The sequence below is a fragment of the Vespa velutina genome, chromosome 19 (genome assembly GCF_912470025.1).
Source record: "Vespa velutina chromosome 19, iVesVel2.1, whole genome shotgun sequence".
NCBI lineage: Eukaryota > Metazoa > Arthropoda > Insecta > Hymenoptera > Vespidae > Vespa > Vespa velutina.
In genome coordinates, this window is record NC_062206.1 from 901,177 (window position 1) to 919,946 (window position 18,770).

Sequence of the window (18,770 nt, forward strand, 5' to 3'; positions counted from 1 at the left end):
AAGAACTGGAGAGTTAGGTATAATTAGATAGCTAAGGGAAAATGAGAAGAAATTAGAGAGGTAAAGGTAAAGTGAAGAATAGAGAGAAAGACAGAGAGAAAGAGACAGAGACAGAGAGAGAGAGAGAGAGATGGTCATAAAAAAAAAGAAAAAAAAAAAAAAAAAAAAAAAAATGAGATAGAAGACAACTTTGCTTTTCTAGGGTTGCGAAACAACGAACGTTGTTTTTCTCTTGGATAGACCTTGGGCAAGAATACTAAACTAGGTCTTTCTCTACCTTCGCTTTTCTCCTTCAATCTCTTTCTCTCTCTCTCTCTCTCTCTCTCTTTTATTTTTCCCTACTACTTCCCTTTTTTCTCCTCTTTCTCTCTCTTTTTCTCTCGTTAACAGGTAAGAGTTATAAGAAAGGGTTTGTTAGAGAAGAAAGGCGTACATCTCCGCGGAGTGGAAGCCTCTAAGAATAAACTAGAAGGTAGATCGTTGAAAGAGGATGAGCAAAGTGTTTAGCACGTTGCAATCTCGACGATCGATAAACGAGACTCCAGTGGCTCCTTTTATGTTATAGAACTTCCTGAGGATCTACACGAGCATTGGATACATACATACATATATATATATATATATATATATTTTTTTTTTTAATTTGAATATTGCACTCCAATAAATCGATTTTTTTTCAATCATCGAAGTATGGATCGTTCTGTGTTCACTTTTAAGGATATTAAAAAAAAATAATAAATAAATAAAAAAGAGAAAAGCGAGGACATCGAATTTCCAATTGAACGATATCTCTAATTGGATTGTTTTCACTGGCTAATTCGTGCCTTGTACCGCCGATCGTGTTCGTTAAATTATCCAAAAAAAAAAAAAAAAAAAAAAAAAAAGGAAAAAAAAGAAAAGAAAAAAGAGAGAAGATAAGAAGAATGTAAAAAGAAATGATGAACGAAAAATGTTGGGGGTAATGACGAAATGAATTTTCAAATTGATCGATTGATAAAAACGTATTAGAGATGTTTCTATGCTCTCGATTTTTTTTTTGTTTTGTTTTTAGGAGGAAGACAACAAACGAAAGATAAGAGAGAAGAATAAGAAGAAGAGAGATAAAAGTTTTTTTTTTTTTAAGAGGATAAGTTCACTCACTTGATGCAAAGCAGGCGATCTATTGGCACTGTGACTTCTCGGTGAATTGCAGTTAGAATCGAATCCCTTATCGCCCTTTTTACGATCCTTCTTTTTCTTTGATCGCACAATGTGTGCCTCCATCCACGTGCGCAATTTCGTCCCGAACATGTTGCAAAGGATTCCGTTCAACGGAACTGCGCCACGTTGAAAATTGCACAAGTGGACAGAGGTCGACACAATTTTAAACAGGGAGCCCTCTCTTCCTTTTTTTAATTTTTATTCCTTATATATCATCAGCTCGTCCATCGAATACATTGTCCGTTTCTATGATCGGAAACGGTCTCTAATCTGCGAATTTATATAACAAATATAAATATAGTCAATGTTGATTGAAAAATTTTTCTGTAAAAATAATTTAGAAAAAGAAAAAAAAAGTGTATATATGTAATAATAGATGATTTTCAAGTATTAATTACATCCTACGAGACAACACGTCAGGCTAATTTTCTTATTCTTTTTCTTTCCTTTTTCTTTTTGCACAATTTTGATAAAAAAAAAAAAAAAAAAAAAAAAAAAAAAAAATCGTCCACATAACTTTTGATCGATATATAGAAACTTTCTTAATTTCATTAATTACAAGATTAAGTAGAAAATTTTAAAAAACATTCCAAATTTAATCTCGATTTGATCGAATCATTTTCTATTCTTATCGAATACAAAGAAACAATTTTATCCTTTTTCTCATTTTAATATCGATCCTTGGCACATTTCCATTTATATATATATATACACACACACACACATGATTCCTTTCAAGGATATAATATCTTGTAGTTAACAGAGACTTTTCAATCTATGTATATTGTAAAAGTCCTCCTCGCACATGAAGCGCACACGTGCAATGTATCAAGTAATCGATTATGATCATCGATTCCCAATAGACTATCAGCAAGTTTCGTTTTCGCATATTTTATACATCCTCTTGAATTACCTTGTCGTATATAAGTATTACACACATAGATATCTCTCATGATGCATTTCGAAAAACGATGCATATTTTTTTTTTTTTTTTTTTTTTTTTTCTATTTATTTATTTATTTTTTCTTTCTTTTATTTTTTATGATCATCATCAGTCTCTCGAGTCATCATCATTTAACGTGAAAATTAAACGTGAAACTTTGTTTATTAATTTGTTTATCGTTTAATCAACATACTAACCTTAAGTTTTCGTCGTCATTGTTTCAATAAAGTAAAGCCTTTCGTCATTTTATTTTCTTAACGTTGTAAGCCAAGACATTTTTTCTCTCCCACACGCCATTCCTCCGTCTCGGAAGATGAATCTAAAACAAATTAATGCGAATATTATTTTGTATAATTTTGATTATTTTTCTAACTCTTAACAAATTACAATCTTTCTAATTCAAATCAAATTCCTCCTTTGGCAAGGCTTTGAATTTTCTTTTTTTTCTAACAATTTTTATTTCCTATTATTCAATGATAAAAAAAATATTTATGTAATCCTAATTAACTATTTTCATTACAATTCATAATTTATAATATATAAGGAGATTAAACTATTATGTAAATATTTACGTAACAATCTAATCTATAATGATTATTTCGCAACAACTGATACGACGATAATTTCAATTATTGTATTGTGAATATTGTAATTTCATGTATAGATAATTAAGTTAATTAATTAATACATAATTAAATTATTGCAATTTGTAGAAACAACAATCGCAACATTTATCAAAATGTCCATACGATTTCCGAAGATCATTTAACACATTTCCTGTAAGTAATATAATTTTTGGAAAAAAAAAGAAAAAAAAAGAAAAAAAAAAAAAAAAAGGAAAGAGAAAAAAGGATAAACCTGTACGGAATATTAAAATTCAATGTATATAAAGATCTCCCTCCCTCTATCTCTCTCTTTCCAGTGAGTTGCTTATTTGCGAAAGAAGAAGGAAGGGCATTTTCTCTTGGGAGAGCATAAAGTAAAGTACAAAATTTTATCCCGAAGGAGCAATCGAATGGGATGCCATACACGTCGGACACGATCCCATAGACTCAACGTGTTCCTGATGTTTTTCACTTCCGATCACGTATCGCCACGTGAACGAAGGGGAATAAAGAAAAAAAGAAAAAATGAAAAAGAAGAAAAAAAAATGAGAGAGAGAGAGAGAGAGAGAGAGAAAAAGAGGAAGAGAAAAAATAGAAAAATGGTAGAGAGAAAAAGAGAAAAAAAAAAAAGATCTAAAAAGGTCTTCGTGATTCAATCATTCTCATCAACGTCATATATTTTCTTTCACTCATATTCTTTCTCTCTGTCTCTCTCTCTCTTTCTCTCATTTTTTTTTCGAATTGAAATGTTCACAACTTCAAACACCCTCTTCGAACTTCGACTGAAGTCTTAGGACAGTCTAAATCCGTCGAATTCGATTGCCTATGTTAATCTCTCTCCTGAAAGTTGTAATTCTGTTAAGCTCTCGAAGGATCTTCTCTCTCTTTCTCTTTGTGTCTATCTGTCTGACAGTATATCTGTCTCTCTTTGTAAACCTTCTGTGCTAATCCAGTACCTGCATAATGTTTCGACTAAATTCGATGTTGCAACGTAGGGTGCCATTCTAACTAACTAAAATTACTTTACCTAATATTCCATTAGAAGAGGAAGAAAAATTAATATTTCGAAATATTAAATATTATATATTTCGTAATATTAAATAATTAACGTACATACGTATTTATCTATTTTTATTTAATTACATACTTCTACTAATTTATTTATATATATGGATTTAAAATATTCATAGTTCTCGATAAGTTTTACATACATTTTATACAAGACGAAATTGGATTTTCCACTTTGTGATCCCATTCGTTGATGATCGGTCGATTCTTGTTTAGCATAAATTCATAGGACAATTCTTGCGAAAGAAATGAAAACTCTCGGAGCATCCCTCCGAGACTAATACGTTCGTCATTTCTCGCGTAACCCCTACTCACCCCCATACCACACAACACCACCCCTTCCTCGTCCTCGTCCCCATCCTCATACTCTCATCCCAAAAGCTCGTTTAGGTTCAGAGTAGAGAAACTCAGAGACAAGGAAGGACGCGCACCCCAAGGTAATGCGAGCCACCCTTTCACAATTTCGGGGGTGTATAGGGTGTGTTCCCTGTCAAAGCGCTTTTACCACGGCATTCCTCCCTAACGTGTGCCTTAGAGATATATTAACTAATTAAACTGGAAACGGAAAAGGTAGGAATATATATATATATTCGATTTCTATTGGCCAGTCAAACGTATTGTCTATAAATGTCGATCACAAATTTGTCGTCTTTTCTGTGTCGACTGTGGATCGCTGAGGAAAAAAAAAAAAAAAAAAAAAAAAGAAGAAACAAAATGGATTTTTTTTTTCTTTCAAAACTGATCAAAGAAAACGTTCATCTTAAATTTCCCTAATAACGAAAGGGATCCGTAGGGATTTAATCGGTAACGAGTAGCCATTTGAACTAACGCCGGTCTAACGATTAGTTAGAAACAAGAGCTCGTTAGTGGTCCGTTTCTACGGTTGCCAACTCAAACGGTTGGAACTACTACTCTACTCTATTCTACTGGTCGTATACGATTGAAAGGGTTACTCGAAACGACTGCAACTACCCCCCTGTAATTTATCGCGAGTGTACCATGCTATAATAACGATGATACCGAGGGTAAACTTTTGGCCTTGATTAAAGCATTCGTACGTTCGTCCATTATTCCTTTTCTCTTTTTTTTTTTTTTTTTTCTTTCATGATACATGTGTTTTATTAACCATTAACAATGGCAAAAAGATGACAAAAAAAGGAAGAAGAAAAACAAAAAAAAAAAAAATGTCAAATTAGATCAAAGATTTAACAAGTTAAATTTTATTTGCAATAATCATTAATAATATTATTCAATTGAGGTTAATTATCTGTGGATAAATAAGCTTTGTAATTTTCCTCTTTCCTTTTATCCCCCTTTTTTCCCCTTTTTCTCTCTCTCCCTCTCTCTCTTTCCCATAAAACAGGAAGAGAAAACTTTTCGCGCCTGGAAGATTTATCGACGTTTCGTGAAGTTAACGTGACGTTAAAGCCACGTCCACTCGACCGTCCTGAAACCCAAGAGAAGTCCAACGTTGACGCACTAATACATATACACATACACATACACAGAGAAAAAGGAAGAGAGAGAGGAGACAGAATACATACAAGAAAGTGGAGAAACTTCTCTCTCGCTTCTGTCGAGTTTATCTTTAGTGAATCGAGTCCGCTAACTTTCGACGCGGAACGAACTAACTCTCATCTACGTGATAAACAAGTTTCTCTGTGTGCTACGTAACACACACACACACACACACACACACATATATATATATATATACGAAGTGAACAAACAAGAACACATATATAATAGTCTTTATTAAGAAAATCAATTTGAATTATTTCTTGAGTGGTATACACACACACATATACACATTTACTATATACTAAAGATTAAGAAAATCTTGGAAAGGATTCATTATTTCTTTAATATAAATACGAGACGTCGATCTTTGATTTATTTTCTTTCATTTTCTGTTAAGTCACTTGAAAGATAAATTATTTTAATATAACTTGATAACTTTCCCGTCAATCTTCTTCTTCTTTATTTTTTTCTCTGCATTTTTCTCTCTCTCTCTCTCTCTCTCTCTCTCTCTCTCTCTCTTTTTATTTTCATATACGTGCCCACATATATATGTATATATAAGAAAACAATGATGTCAATAAGATCGTAAATATTTAGTAAAATATTATTTACGTTAGAATTCTATATTTGTTCAGTTTCTCTATCTCTATCTCTCTCTCTCTCTTTCATACATCGTTCTTTATCTCTTCTCTCTTTCGCGACGCACGTGCGCCGGATTAAAAAACGAACGGAAATTATGGCGGTGAGAGACCGGTGATTCCCTTTTCCCGGTCCAAAGTCCCACAGGACCCGATGTCACCGGAAATAAAGGTGCCAAGTCGCGCTTCGTTGAAGGAGGGTACAAGCAACCAAGCAAGCAAGCAGTTAAACCCACTGCCGTCACTGTTACACGCTGGAGTGCTTTCCTTCTTTTCGAGGGTGGCACCAATCTAGGAAGCATCAACAACCCTCCCTCTCTTACTGCCTTCTTCCCTCGCGGTTATGAATGCGCTACACGAATGTCTTGTCCCCTTTTTCTTTCTTTTCTTTTCTTTTTTATTCTTCTTTTTTTTTTTTTTTTTTTTTTTTTTTGTTAAACGCGATGCGATACTTTATATCTTCTTTATCTTCTTTCCTCTCTCTTTCTCTTTATTTATTTACTTATTTTTTTTTTTTTTTTTCTTAAGTCAAACCTTTCGAACAAACGTACGAGAACGCAAAAAACGAGGAAACAAAAATAAATAGTACGCAAGTAATAAACTTCGGAATGAATCCTTTTGTCAATCTTTCTTTATTTTCTTTCCTTTCTCTCTTGCTTTTTGTTATTATTTCAAGCTTAGATCTAGTGATAAACAAAAACAAAGGTAGAAAGAAACAAAGAGAGAGAGAGAGAGAGAGAGAGAAAGAGAAAGAAAAAGAGAGAAAAAAGAAAACGTCGGAATTTCGCAGCGATCTCTTTTATAAACGAAATATAGTGTGCACGTGCGGTATAGACACAGACCGCACGTGGTCGATCGTGCGTAACTGAAAGAGTCGATATACAGAAAGAGGGAAGAGAAAAGGAGAGGGCGTACATATTCAATTATCAACCCTCTGCTAAAGCGTGAGCAACTAATGGCATTGCCAGACAAGCGAGAACTTATAATTTGTTGGCTGGCCAGCCGGTGCACACAGGAAATCCCTATGGATAACTTTCCCTGACTTTACGAAGAAGACCTTAACGATCTTCTCTCTCTCTTTCTCTTTCTCTGCGTGTGAATCTATGTGTGTGTACGTGCGTAGAAAGAGCGTTTTATATGTGAAAAGGCCAATGGATTCGTATTTCATCGAATACTTATTCGGATTATTCGATTCGATTCGTATGAACTAGTCTTTATATCTTTCTATACTTCTTCCAATTAGGTATTTCGTTCGAAATCTTTCCTCTGAAAAGTAAATAAAACTCGAAGGAAGGATTCTCGAGAGACTCTTCGGAACAACTTCTTTACGAGTCTTTCGAGATGTTCATTTCTTGTTAGAGGATCTATTCATCACTGATATTTATATATATATATATATAATCGTTCTAATAAAATATTCAATCCTTTCTGAATTTTTATTAAATTAATGACAGATATAAAATCTATTCGTATGGTCAAATTCAAAAAATCGAGATGACATTAATGATCTTTTACAAAAAAGAAAAGAAAAAAAAAAAAAAAAAAAAAAAAAAAAGAAAAAAAAAAGAAAATAAGAATAGAAATCTAACGATAGAAGTTTTATTTCATTCGCGACGCTACAACAGAACAAACATATATGTTTGACGAGAGTTACACATTTAACTCGACCTACATTTCTCTTTGGGACACATTTTCCGGAGACGTCGAAATATCTTTCAATGTTTATAATAACCACCGTGCAAATGGGAAACATCATTGGCCGGAAGTACAAAAAAAGAAAAAAAAGAAAGGAACATATGTCATTTGCGTTCGAATTCTTCCTCAAGAAAGAAGTATAGTAGTACGTCAAATGACATATCTATTTATACTACCCTATAACATCACCATTCTTTCACTTTTCTCATCTTCTCTTTTATTTCGATGAACGATTGTTCGAAATAAAAATCAATTGAAAACATTAATCTAACTTGTCAAGTAAATTGTCTCCATCGATTTTCATCGATGTTCATCGTTCATCGTTCGAATAATATCTATTCCCATAGAAATTCTTTTACGTTATTTTATGGTTTGTCTTTTATTACAAAAATGTGTGTGTATGTATGTATAAATATATATATATATATATATAACGTTATCTTGCTGGCATAATATTTCAATGAATACAAAAGTTTTTTCACAGTTGCCACGACGATGATGAAGAGAAATAAGAAGAAAAAGAAGAAGAATAAGAGGAGGAAGAGGAAAGAAAGAGGAAAAGAAAAAAAAAAAAAAGAAAAGAGAAGTAGATAATGTGAAAACAAAAGGGAAAATCTTCCACCTACACGCGTCATGCTTTTTTATTTCAATACTTTCACAGTTACGTACCATACGTATATAAATATATATTATCTATGTATACATATTGGAGTGTATAACCATTTATTATTATGGCTTGGAATAGAAAACGTGTTACATTTCTATTAACGTCTAGTTCGCGCCACAATGAAGAGATATTGTAATACTTGTGGTAACGATGAATATATATATATATATATATATATGCATACATACATAAATATTATATATATGTGCCATAACGCGATTTCCAACGTGTAATATTGTATACATATGTATATTTAATGTATACGTTGCGTACCCATGTGTACATTGATATATATATATATATATATATATAGACATAAGTACTTGTAATATAACGTGAGAACAATCAGAAGTATCCCATATACCATCGAGGTTCATTTTCTTCGATCGAGAACAACGTCGATGAACAGGAAACTTATTCGCATGTGTACACCAATGTATATATAATAGTCCGTATATACATACATACATACATATATATATATGTGTGTGCGTATATTTTCACGTAGGTACGATTTAAGGGCTATATAAAATGTATAACTCGACTATGAATAGACATATACATATATATATAGCATCTATAAAACATCAACGAATAATTCGAAATTCTTCTACGAATCGAATGGGTATAAAAATTTTATCGACGTTTCGTAAAAAAAGAAAAAAGAAAAAGGACGGAAAAAAAATATAAAATAGAAAAATCCTCGTGAGAGGAAAAAAATTGTAGTACATAGTAAAATCATGAAAATCTAAAGCAAATAGGATATGAATTCGATAGATACGTAAATATCTATATACGTATATATGTATGTACATACATACCATAGATAAAAAAAAAAAAAATATATATATATATAACTTAAAACGTCCGTACTTTCTCTCTCTCCCTTTCTCTTTTTTCCCTAGCCCTTTTATTCCTCCTACACCCTTCCACCCCCTTTAGTTTCTCCTTTAAAGCCGTCAGAGATAAAAAGAAGTCGCCCGAAGCACGGACACGAACGAAAAGGAAGATGGCAAAAAAGAAGAACGTATCTCCATCCTTCCCTTTTTCTCATCTCTTCTTCTCCTTTTCTACCACCTCCTTCTCCTCTTCTTCTTCTTCTTCACTCCTTCGAGACACCCCTTTCGTTTTTCACTGCACTCTTTTTCTTCTTCTTCTCTCTCTCTCTCTCTCTCTCTCTCTCTTTTCTTATTATTCTCCTTTTCTTTTTCTCACACGTTCTTCTCTAGTAAAAGTATTCTTCGCGAATCTTGAGACGAGAAGATTTTTACCCCTCCGGCACGTGGACCGAACAAGAACTCGTTGCTGGCGAACGCAACTGCACGCATGCACGCACGCACACATAAATATAAACACACACGTGATATAGTATCTTCTTTTCTCGAGAAATGCAAATATCACATGCGAAAGGAAACTAAGAAAGGAGAAGAGAACTCGTCAATTCGAAACTTGTCGTCTCGTCGAATATTTAATATATATATATATATGTATATATATGTATGTATATGTATATGTAAAAGTTTACAGTTATATATTATATATTTCGATAACCGAGAGTTCCCAACTTTCCAATAGGATTTAGACGCTTTTCGAGAATGCCAGAGGGATCGAGAAGCACTCCCTCTTCCCTACTTTTCAATACTCCCCTCCCCTTCGTCGTTATTTCTCTCTCTCTCTCTCTCTCTCACTCTCCTTCTAACTGAATCGAAATTTTACGAAGACGAGGACGAGGACGAGGACGAGGTCGAGGACGTAGTCGTAGAAGAAGACGAGAACTACGACGACAGCATCCCACCCCTATTTTTCTTTCGAACTTTCACGACTATTTTATTATCCTATTTTAACATTTTTATTTACGACATAGGGTAACTGCCCATTAAAAATACGAAGAAACTTTAATTTCTAACGTATTGGAATAAAAAGAAGAGGATATTACAGAGATTGATAGAAAAACGATAATAATAACCTGGATAATAATAATAATCTGATAAATAATATAATAATAATAATAATAATAACAACAAAAACAACAAAACTTAGTAATAATATAACATAAAAATAATATAAATTCTATAACGAGAGTTCTTATTAATGCGAGGGAAAAAAAAAAAAAAAAAAAAAAAAAAAAAAAAAAAAGAAAGGAGAGAAAGAAAAAAAAAAGGAAATCTGAATTCTAATGAGCCTTCTGTAGAACGTCGACTAAATGCCAGATTCGTATCACTGCTAACAATGAAAATGAGAAAGAGAGAATGAGAAAGAGAAAGATATGCAAGCAAACCCTCGAGGAAAACGAAAGGGGTAATTGTTTCGTAAGAGGCCATAGTTGGAAGGGAGAGAGAAGAATAGCCATGACAAAGGGTAGACGTTCAAAAATCGAGACGATCTTTCCTTCTTGGATTTAGGAAGGCCAGTCACGTCAGCGTAAACGGACGTTCAAAGCTGGAATGTTCGCAGACATCTCTCTCTCTCTCTTACTTTCTCTCTCTCTCTCTCTCTCTCTCTCTCTCTCTCTCTCTGTCTTTCTTTCTGTCTCTCTTTTGGTTGAGAAAAGCGATAACACCCGCATGATCTTCAGACGAAGTACTTTCAACTCAAGGTAGGGGGTTCCTTCGAAATGAGAAAGGGTCTCCCCTCTCCTCTCCTATCCTTTTACTCTCTATCTCTCTCTCTCTCTCTCCCTCTCATCGAAACCAACCAAGGAAAAGAGAGATATAACTTCCCTTCCGTCTTTCTTTTTCCTCCTTAAGAATTTCCCTAACGAAGCGCCATATTTATGTCTACGGACACAACGCAACTTATTTTTTTTACTTTGCTCTTCGAATTATTCTTCTTCTTTTTTTTTTTTCAGTGAAACCAAACGAAAAAAGAAAAAGAAAGAAGAAGAAGAAGAAGAAAGGAAAAAAAGATAAAAGAAAAAGATGAGGAACAAGATTTCTTTTTTGTTTTACAACAATAGCAACAACATTCTATGATTAATGAACAAATACAAATTCTTTCGGATATCGTAAAAACCATACGAGATTTTTTTTCAACAGACAGAGATATAACAACCCTGCAATAATGTTTCAGAAACGTGTTGACGATTTAAAAAAAAACAAAAAGAAGAAAAGAAAAAAAAAAAAGACCTCGTTAGAATCTACTTTAAATGTCTTAATAGGTGCATCCATCGCTTCAATTTCTTTTTCCTTTTCATTTTTATTAATACACACACACACATGCATATATATAACACACATTTATACATTCGACGTTTTAAAACGTCTTAAACAATTAAGACGTAACATCGATAATTGCAAACCGACAATTAAATCCAGTCTAACTCTTGACAAAAAAAAAAAAAAAAAAAAAAAAAAAAGAAAAAAGAAAAGAAAAAAAAAAAAAAAGAAAAAAGAAAAATAAAAACGGGACAGACTTTTCTCTCTGTCCATTTAAATGCTTCTCTCTCTCTCTCTCTCTCGACTTTCCCCCTGTTGTTATCATCAAGAGAATATGGAAGGATTATCGTTTTAAAAAGCACCAAATACGCGTGGTATTTCCATTTTTTCGCTCGAAGGGAAGATGAAAAACGTTGTTTCCTGATTCATACGTGCCGACGAATATACGGAAAAAGAGAGAGAGAGAGAGAGAGAGAGAGAGAGTGAAAAAAAAGAAAAAAAAAAAAAAAAAAAAAAAAAAAAAACAAAAAATCGATGAGTCGATGGTAGGGGAGAAATGGTTGGGGGAGGAGTTGGAGAGATGGAAAAGGAGGATAGATGGATAAAGAGAATCTTTTGAAACGAGCCACACGGCAATTTGCAAATTACTTTACATTGCAAACTGACCGTAATGGCCAAGCGTGTATCGCCCTTTTCCCTCCCACCCTTCTCTTAATCCCACCCTCGATTACGCTACGACCCTCGACTTTTTTCCTTTCTCTCTCTAACTATCTCCCTCTCTCCCCTTCCTCTTTCTATCTCTCTCTGTCTTCTCTCTTTCTTCTACTTATTTTATCTTTTTCGTATTTCGTTTTGTGTTTTAAATCTTCTCTCTCTCTCTCTCTGTCTACTTTTTTTCTCTCCCTTTAAGGCGAATCAATTTTCCGACGAGCTCCGTAGTCGAAGAGGGCCAATCGTTTTGGCTGCAATTTAGTCTCGGGGGGAAAAAAGGGGATGAAGGGATGAACAGAAAAAAAAGAGATAGAGATAGATAGATGCATAGATAGATAGATAGATAGAGAGAGAGAGAGATACATCGATAAAGATAAAGGAAATATAGCATAGGAAAGAGATTCTCTTGGTTCTTTCATCGCTTTTCAGCAACAGCTTTCCGCGCGTCAGGAAGACAGCCAGACATGAAACAATCGCAACCGCAGAGAAATTGAGGGACCGTTGGTTGGAATAAGAGGGGATGAAACGAGGAGAGAGAGAAAGATGATGACGATGATACAGGAAAACGAACTGCGTGCTAGGAGAACTGTGAAGCGACTAAAAAGAGAAAAAGAACAAAAAAAAAAAAAAAAAAAAAAAATAATGAAAAATCTCTATCTCTCTCTCTTTGTCGACTGCCTTAAGAAACTATATGTGTCGCACATAGATACGAAAAAAATGCAAGCAAAGAAAATATTTTTCAACGATGAAAAACGAATCATGGACGTCGTCGGCGATGTTAACCGAGAGAAAGGAACTTTTCCTTTTTCTTTCTCTTCTTTATTATTATTATTATTATTATTATTATTATTATTATTTTTATTTGTTCATACCGTATGCCATCGTCAAGCGTTGAAATAAAACGTGCAGGTATTAAAAGTATTACAACATCTTCTCTCTCTTTTTCTCTCGTTTTCGTTAACAAAAACGACGATAAAAAAAAAAAAAAAAAAAAAAAAAAAAAAAAGAAAAAAAAAGGATAGAGTAGGTGTCTGTATATATGTGTGTGTGTGTGTCTGCGTGCGCGTGAGAGTGTGAAACAATTGGATCCACTCAAAAATCTGTCGGGAGGGAAAAAAGCAAACGAAGTGGAAGAATAAAAAAAAAAAAAAAAAAGAAAGAAGAAGAAAAAATTGAAAATGAAAATGGAAAAGGGAAATGGTATATATGGAATAAAAAGAAAAGGAAAAAAAAAGAAAAACAAAATAAAAAAAAAAGAAAAAGCCCGATACTCGAACGGTTCTCGCAATAAGCGTTTTAACCAATCGCGCTTGCAAATAATTCGCTGCTGCTCGACCCTCCGTCGTCCTTCGTCAAACACGCTCGGCTTTTTCAACCCCCTTTTCCTCCTCGTCTCTCTCGTTCCCTCCCATTACGACGTTCATCCCCGATTTCTCTGACTCCTGTACACCCCCAGATACTACCACCCTCCTATCATCTCTCCCAACCTCCTTCCCTCCCTTCCATACTCTATCGTTTCACTTGCGTTCGAAGCTTTGACAAATTCGTAGTAGCCGTATATTCTCGTTTATTTACGAGAAAGAAAATCGAGAACCTCTTTGAGGTTCCATCCTCTCTTTCCAACCCCCTTTGTCAATCTTTCTATAACTTGGTAAAAGTTAATGGAGGAATAGGCTAGGGGTAGAAGAGATAAGTGCGAGGACCGATCGTTTATCTTCCTAGTCTGATTTTCCTAGAGTTTTCCTAGTTGGTGACGGTGTCTAGTTACTTATTTCATCGACTAAAACACATGGGGGAAACGTTAAGCGCTTAAAGTGGCACGTAAAAGTGCCCCGTTCGATTGAGCACCACTGTCGGTGGCAGGGCAATGGTGGTTGCCATGGCGACCCTCTGAGCTCTCGCCCCCGGCCAACTCCCAGATCTACGGGGTGTCACGATCGATGGGAAAGACAGAAAAAAAAAATAACAACAACAACAATAACAACAACAAAACAAAACAAAACAAAACAAAACAAAAGGAAACAAGGCGAGATGTGAAAAGAAAAAAAGGAGAAATGGGGAAAAAAAAATGAAAAATAAAAAATAGAAAATGATAACAAAAGAAATATGCGAACTCCAACTCGGGATAAAGAGATCTTGAAAAGGATCAAAATGTCTCGAGAGAAATTATTCTCTTAAGAGTCCGTCGTATTTGTTATATTTATTATTTTATCCTTTTCCTATATCATTCGTTATTATTCTTTATTTTTTATTTTCTTTTCTGTTTTTAGATTAAGAAATCAATTAGAAATAATATTTCAGCTAGGGCCTATCGAAGTTCAAAGCAAAACCTTTCCTCCGACGACGTGTATTCAACCGTAAGATCTTCAAGAGGTTATATAATTACAAGAGGTTGGACGATTGGATCAATGTCACATAATTTATGCGACGTCTAATCTAAGATCAAAGGTTAAACAGTCCGAGCGGTCATTTATCAATTATCATTTCTTTTTATCTCCCGTTGCACGAAATAAAATAAAATCTATGGACTCGAAACGATTGAAAAAAGAAAAAAAAAAAGAGAGAAAGAAAGAAAAAAAAAGAAAACAATTACAAAACGAACTAACGACGATAAACAGCTGATAATAGTTGGTTGAGATTAAGAAGTAGAAAGAAAAAAAAAAAAAAAAAAAAAAAAAAGAAAAAAACTTTAGACGAAAAAAAAATGATGCGAAGTTTAAAAGAGCATCCCTCTAAACATTTCAATGGCAATCGAAAGAAATACGATCGATGATAATCACCGATTGTTAAAAAAAAAAAAAAAAAAAAAAAAAAAAGAAAAAAAAACACTTAATTAAAGGGATGATAAACTAACAATGTCACGTAGAGTACATCTAGCCGATTGTCACTGCAAAATAATATATACGCATACATACACACATATATATTTATATCCAACTACTTTCTTTATTTAGGGGTCAACGCGCCAACTGAATGGAGTCGCAGGGAAATACGATTTGTGTCAAGGGAAATAAAAGAGGAAAGGGGTAGGGAGTAGGATGAGGTGGGGGTCAACAGGGTATGTATGTGCGTATGTGTGTGTGTGTTCTATCGCGAGTGACGTAATAACACAACACCCTCGCGTGCGTGTCAACGGAGACAAGAACTCGAGCCCACGTGTCCCAATCTCTCTCTCTCTTCCGTATTTTCTTTCTTCTAGCATCACGTCGCGAACTCGATTCGAATTTTTATTCAAGAGGCAACCTAGGTACTCGACTAACTATGATCATCTACAGAGTTACACGAACGAAAGGGTTCCTCCTTTTTTCTCTCTCTCTCTCTCTCTCTCTCTCTCTCTCTCTCTCTTTCTTTCTTTCTCCCCCACCCTCTATCTATCTATCTCTTTCTCTCTTGGTCGTCGAAGGGTGCTCTAATTCGGTAACTGGTAGACTCTCATCGTCTCGACTGTCGTCGTCGTCGTCGTCGTCGTCGTACTCTTAAGAACGATACTTAAGCGCTAATGAACGCGCATAGAAGGAAGAAAGGGGGTTGAATAATTTCAGTAGGAAATAATTTAATCAGAATTTTATCGGATACCGATATATATATATATATATATATATATTGCGAACTAATTATAATCATTTCTTTTCGATAGAACAATAAAGAGATTTATCCAACTACTATTATTTCCAATTATTATATTATTACGTTTTAGAGATTATTTTAGAGATATTAATGAGAGATCCCTTGAATGAGGAAGCTTACGCTATCACATGCATGTGTTACATGTATGTACTTAAGTATATATAAATGTATGTATGTATGTATGTATGTATGTATGTATGTATGTACGTATGCATGTATATATAGGGTATTACGCTTGACTTTACAAAGATACCGCATTGCGCAAGGACCAGATTTATTGAACGTAGAAGGACTCCGAAATAGTATAAGAGGATGCCTTTCTTAACTTCAAACTGTCTAGAGGATATTGAAAGAGAAAGAAAAAGGAGAGAGAGAGAGATAGAGGGAAAGAGAGAGAGAAAAAGAGGGAAAGAGAGAGAGAGAGAAATACATTTGCAATGAAACAAAAATATAAACTTGGTAATTAAATCATGCTGAATCATTTATATATATATATATATATATATTTCTCTTGTAGAAATTAGAAAGTGTAGTTTTACTTGTTGTTTAGAACTGTGTCGAAGCACGCATAATTTCAACGTTATGTACATAGATAAGTTTTATTTCTAACACGGTATTAGAATTTAATAAAGTTGTGCGACGATTACGTGTAGAATGAAAGGAGTAATATAATTCAACGAGGAAATATACGAGTTTCTCAATGTTTTAAAGGATATAGAAAGATATGTGATGCTCGAATTTAATCCTATCAGAGCGATCCTCTAAATAGACGAGTTAGTTAGATTTACGTAGGGCTTCGCCCGTTGATTACTGTAATCTAACCGACGCAGTTTCATCCAGACGTTCCTACGGATTTCGAAAAGGGATTTCGTTGTACGCGTTATCTCACGAGCTTGCATCCGACGATTAACAAAGGAGAGAAATATTCTAACTACAAGAGAAAAAAGAGAAAAGAGAGAAAGAGAGATAGAGATAGAGATAGAGAGAGGTCACTTCCTTCTTATGGGAAAAAAAAAAAAAAGAAAAAGAAAAAAGATATACTAACCACAATAAACAAAAACGAAATGGAAGAGACATAAATAGATAGATAGATACGGATAGAGAGATAGTGAATTATTTTGTTTTTATAGGAGATAAAGAAAACAAAAAAAAAAAAAGAAAAAAAAAAAAAAGAAAGAAAGAAAGAAAGACATAATATATCAACCACGATAAATAAAAAAGATATGATAAAAAAAAGAAATTACTTCCTTTTCCTTGTTGTAAATAAATAAATAAATAAATAAATAAATAAACACGTAAATAGACGCAAAGAAGACATCAACCGGAAAGAATCTCTTTTTTCTTTTAAATTTTAATGAGTTGCGAAAGTTAACTAGCTCTCTCTCTCTCTCTCTCTCGCTTTTTTTCTCGAGAAAAAAAAGAAGAAAAAGAAGAAGTAGAAGAAGTAGAAGAAGAAGAAGAAGAAGAAGAAGAAGAAGAAGAAGAAGAAGAAGAAGAATGGAGTTTCCATCCCTGTTATCCATTTGCGAAAATCTAAGAAAGTTCGTAGAGACGAGAATTAGTATCACCCGTCCCAACGTGCTAATTCGATTTTCATCCACGAGTCCCAAATTATCTATCCGAATTATCCATCGTGATAATTTCATTATTATTTGATAACACAAGGAGAGGATAACGAATAAACATATCTTTTATAAGGAGAACGAATATATGTAGATAACTTTCATTCTGATTCTAAGAGATATACACCGATGTATCACTATGTATATATATACGTGAGAAAGCGTAACGAGTTACGTGACTCGCCTCTTCTGTTTGCCTCCCTCCATCCTCCCTCCACCTCTTTGCCCATCTCTTTTTTTCTCTCCATCCCCCCTTTTTTCTTTCAACCCCTATACATATCGATACGTCGAACTTGAAAGACCATTGTAAAGAATCAGACGACTTTTCTTCCTCCTTTGGATAGGTCGAGAAAGAAATCTCTCTTTTTCTTTTTCTCTCTCTCTCTCTCTCTCTTTCTCTCTTCTTTTCTTCTTTCTCTCATTTTTTTTCTTTTTCTTTTCTTCCCTCGTCGACCCTTATTATCGTAGTCCTTTGTCATCAACGTCCAACGGGGGTAGAAATCTCAGGAGGAAGAGAGATAGATAGATAGATGGATAGAGAGAGAAAGAGAGAGAAAGAGATGGAAAAAAGCGAGAAAGTGAAAGAAGAGAGAGAGAGAGAGAGAGAGAGAGAGAGAGAGAGAAAGAGAGCACTCATTGAAAACGCCTTACGAATAATTCCATTCGAGATTGGTAGTCGTTGGGCTCGTTAGAGGATGTACAATACCGTCGTCTCATTGTTCGAACGATTTTTTCCATCCTCCTTTAACTTGCGTATATTCAACAGGGAGAGACGATATCCTTCGAGAAAGAAACATTTAGAGCGGAATGCTTGCTTTGTATACTATATCGCTTCTTTTTTTTTCTCTCTCTCTCTCCCTTCTTCCATTCTTCTACCCTCTCTCTCTCTCTCTCTAATTTTTTTTTTTTTTTGTTACGAAAGACAAGTATCCACTTCTGGACCGACGACAAGTAGATGGACGGACGTGACGAGAGAAAGAGAGAGTGTGTATGTAATTTTTGTAACGCGTATTACGAGAACGAAAAGCTTTTTCTTTCTTTCTTTCTTTCTTTTTTCTTTCCTTCCTTCCTTTCTTCCTTCCTCTAAATCTCAACCCAGATCCTCCCTCGTTTACACCGAGTTTATTATTTTACTTTACGCGATCGTCAACGAGACTCTTTCTTTCTTTTTTCTTTCTATCTTTCTCTCTTTTTTTTTTTTTTTTTTTTTTTTTTTTTTTTTTGTAACCATCTCTTTCTTTCACTTTATTAGAATACAAAAGAACACCGAATTGTTTTTAATTTTAATACGAATTCGTTTACTCTTTCCAGAATGAAG

The 18,770-nt window shown here is 34.1% G+C and overlaps 1 protein-coding gene across 1 annotated transcript in view; it reads right to left on the reverse strand.

Moving 5' to 3' along the window:
• LOC124955841 overlaps nt 1–18,770 on the reverse strand; it is a 96,938-nt gene that overhangs the window by 17,991 nt on the left and 60,177 nt on the right. Inside the window, exons 5-6 of the mRNA XM_047510861.1 lie at nt 2,341–2,462; nt 1,141–1,470 (exon numbers count right to left, since the gene is read on the reverse strand). Of these exons, the coding sequence (XP_047366817.1) occupies nt 1,141–1,290 (150 nt within the window). The 5' untranslated portion in view covers nt 1,291–1,470; nt 2,341–2,462. The remainder of the gene's footprint in view (nt 1–1,140; nt 1,471–2,340; nt 2,463–18,770) is intronic.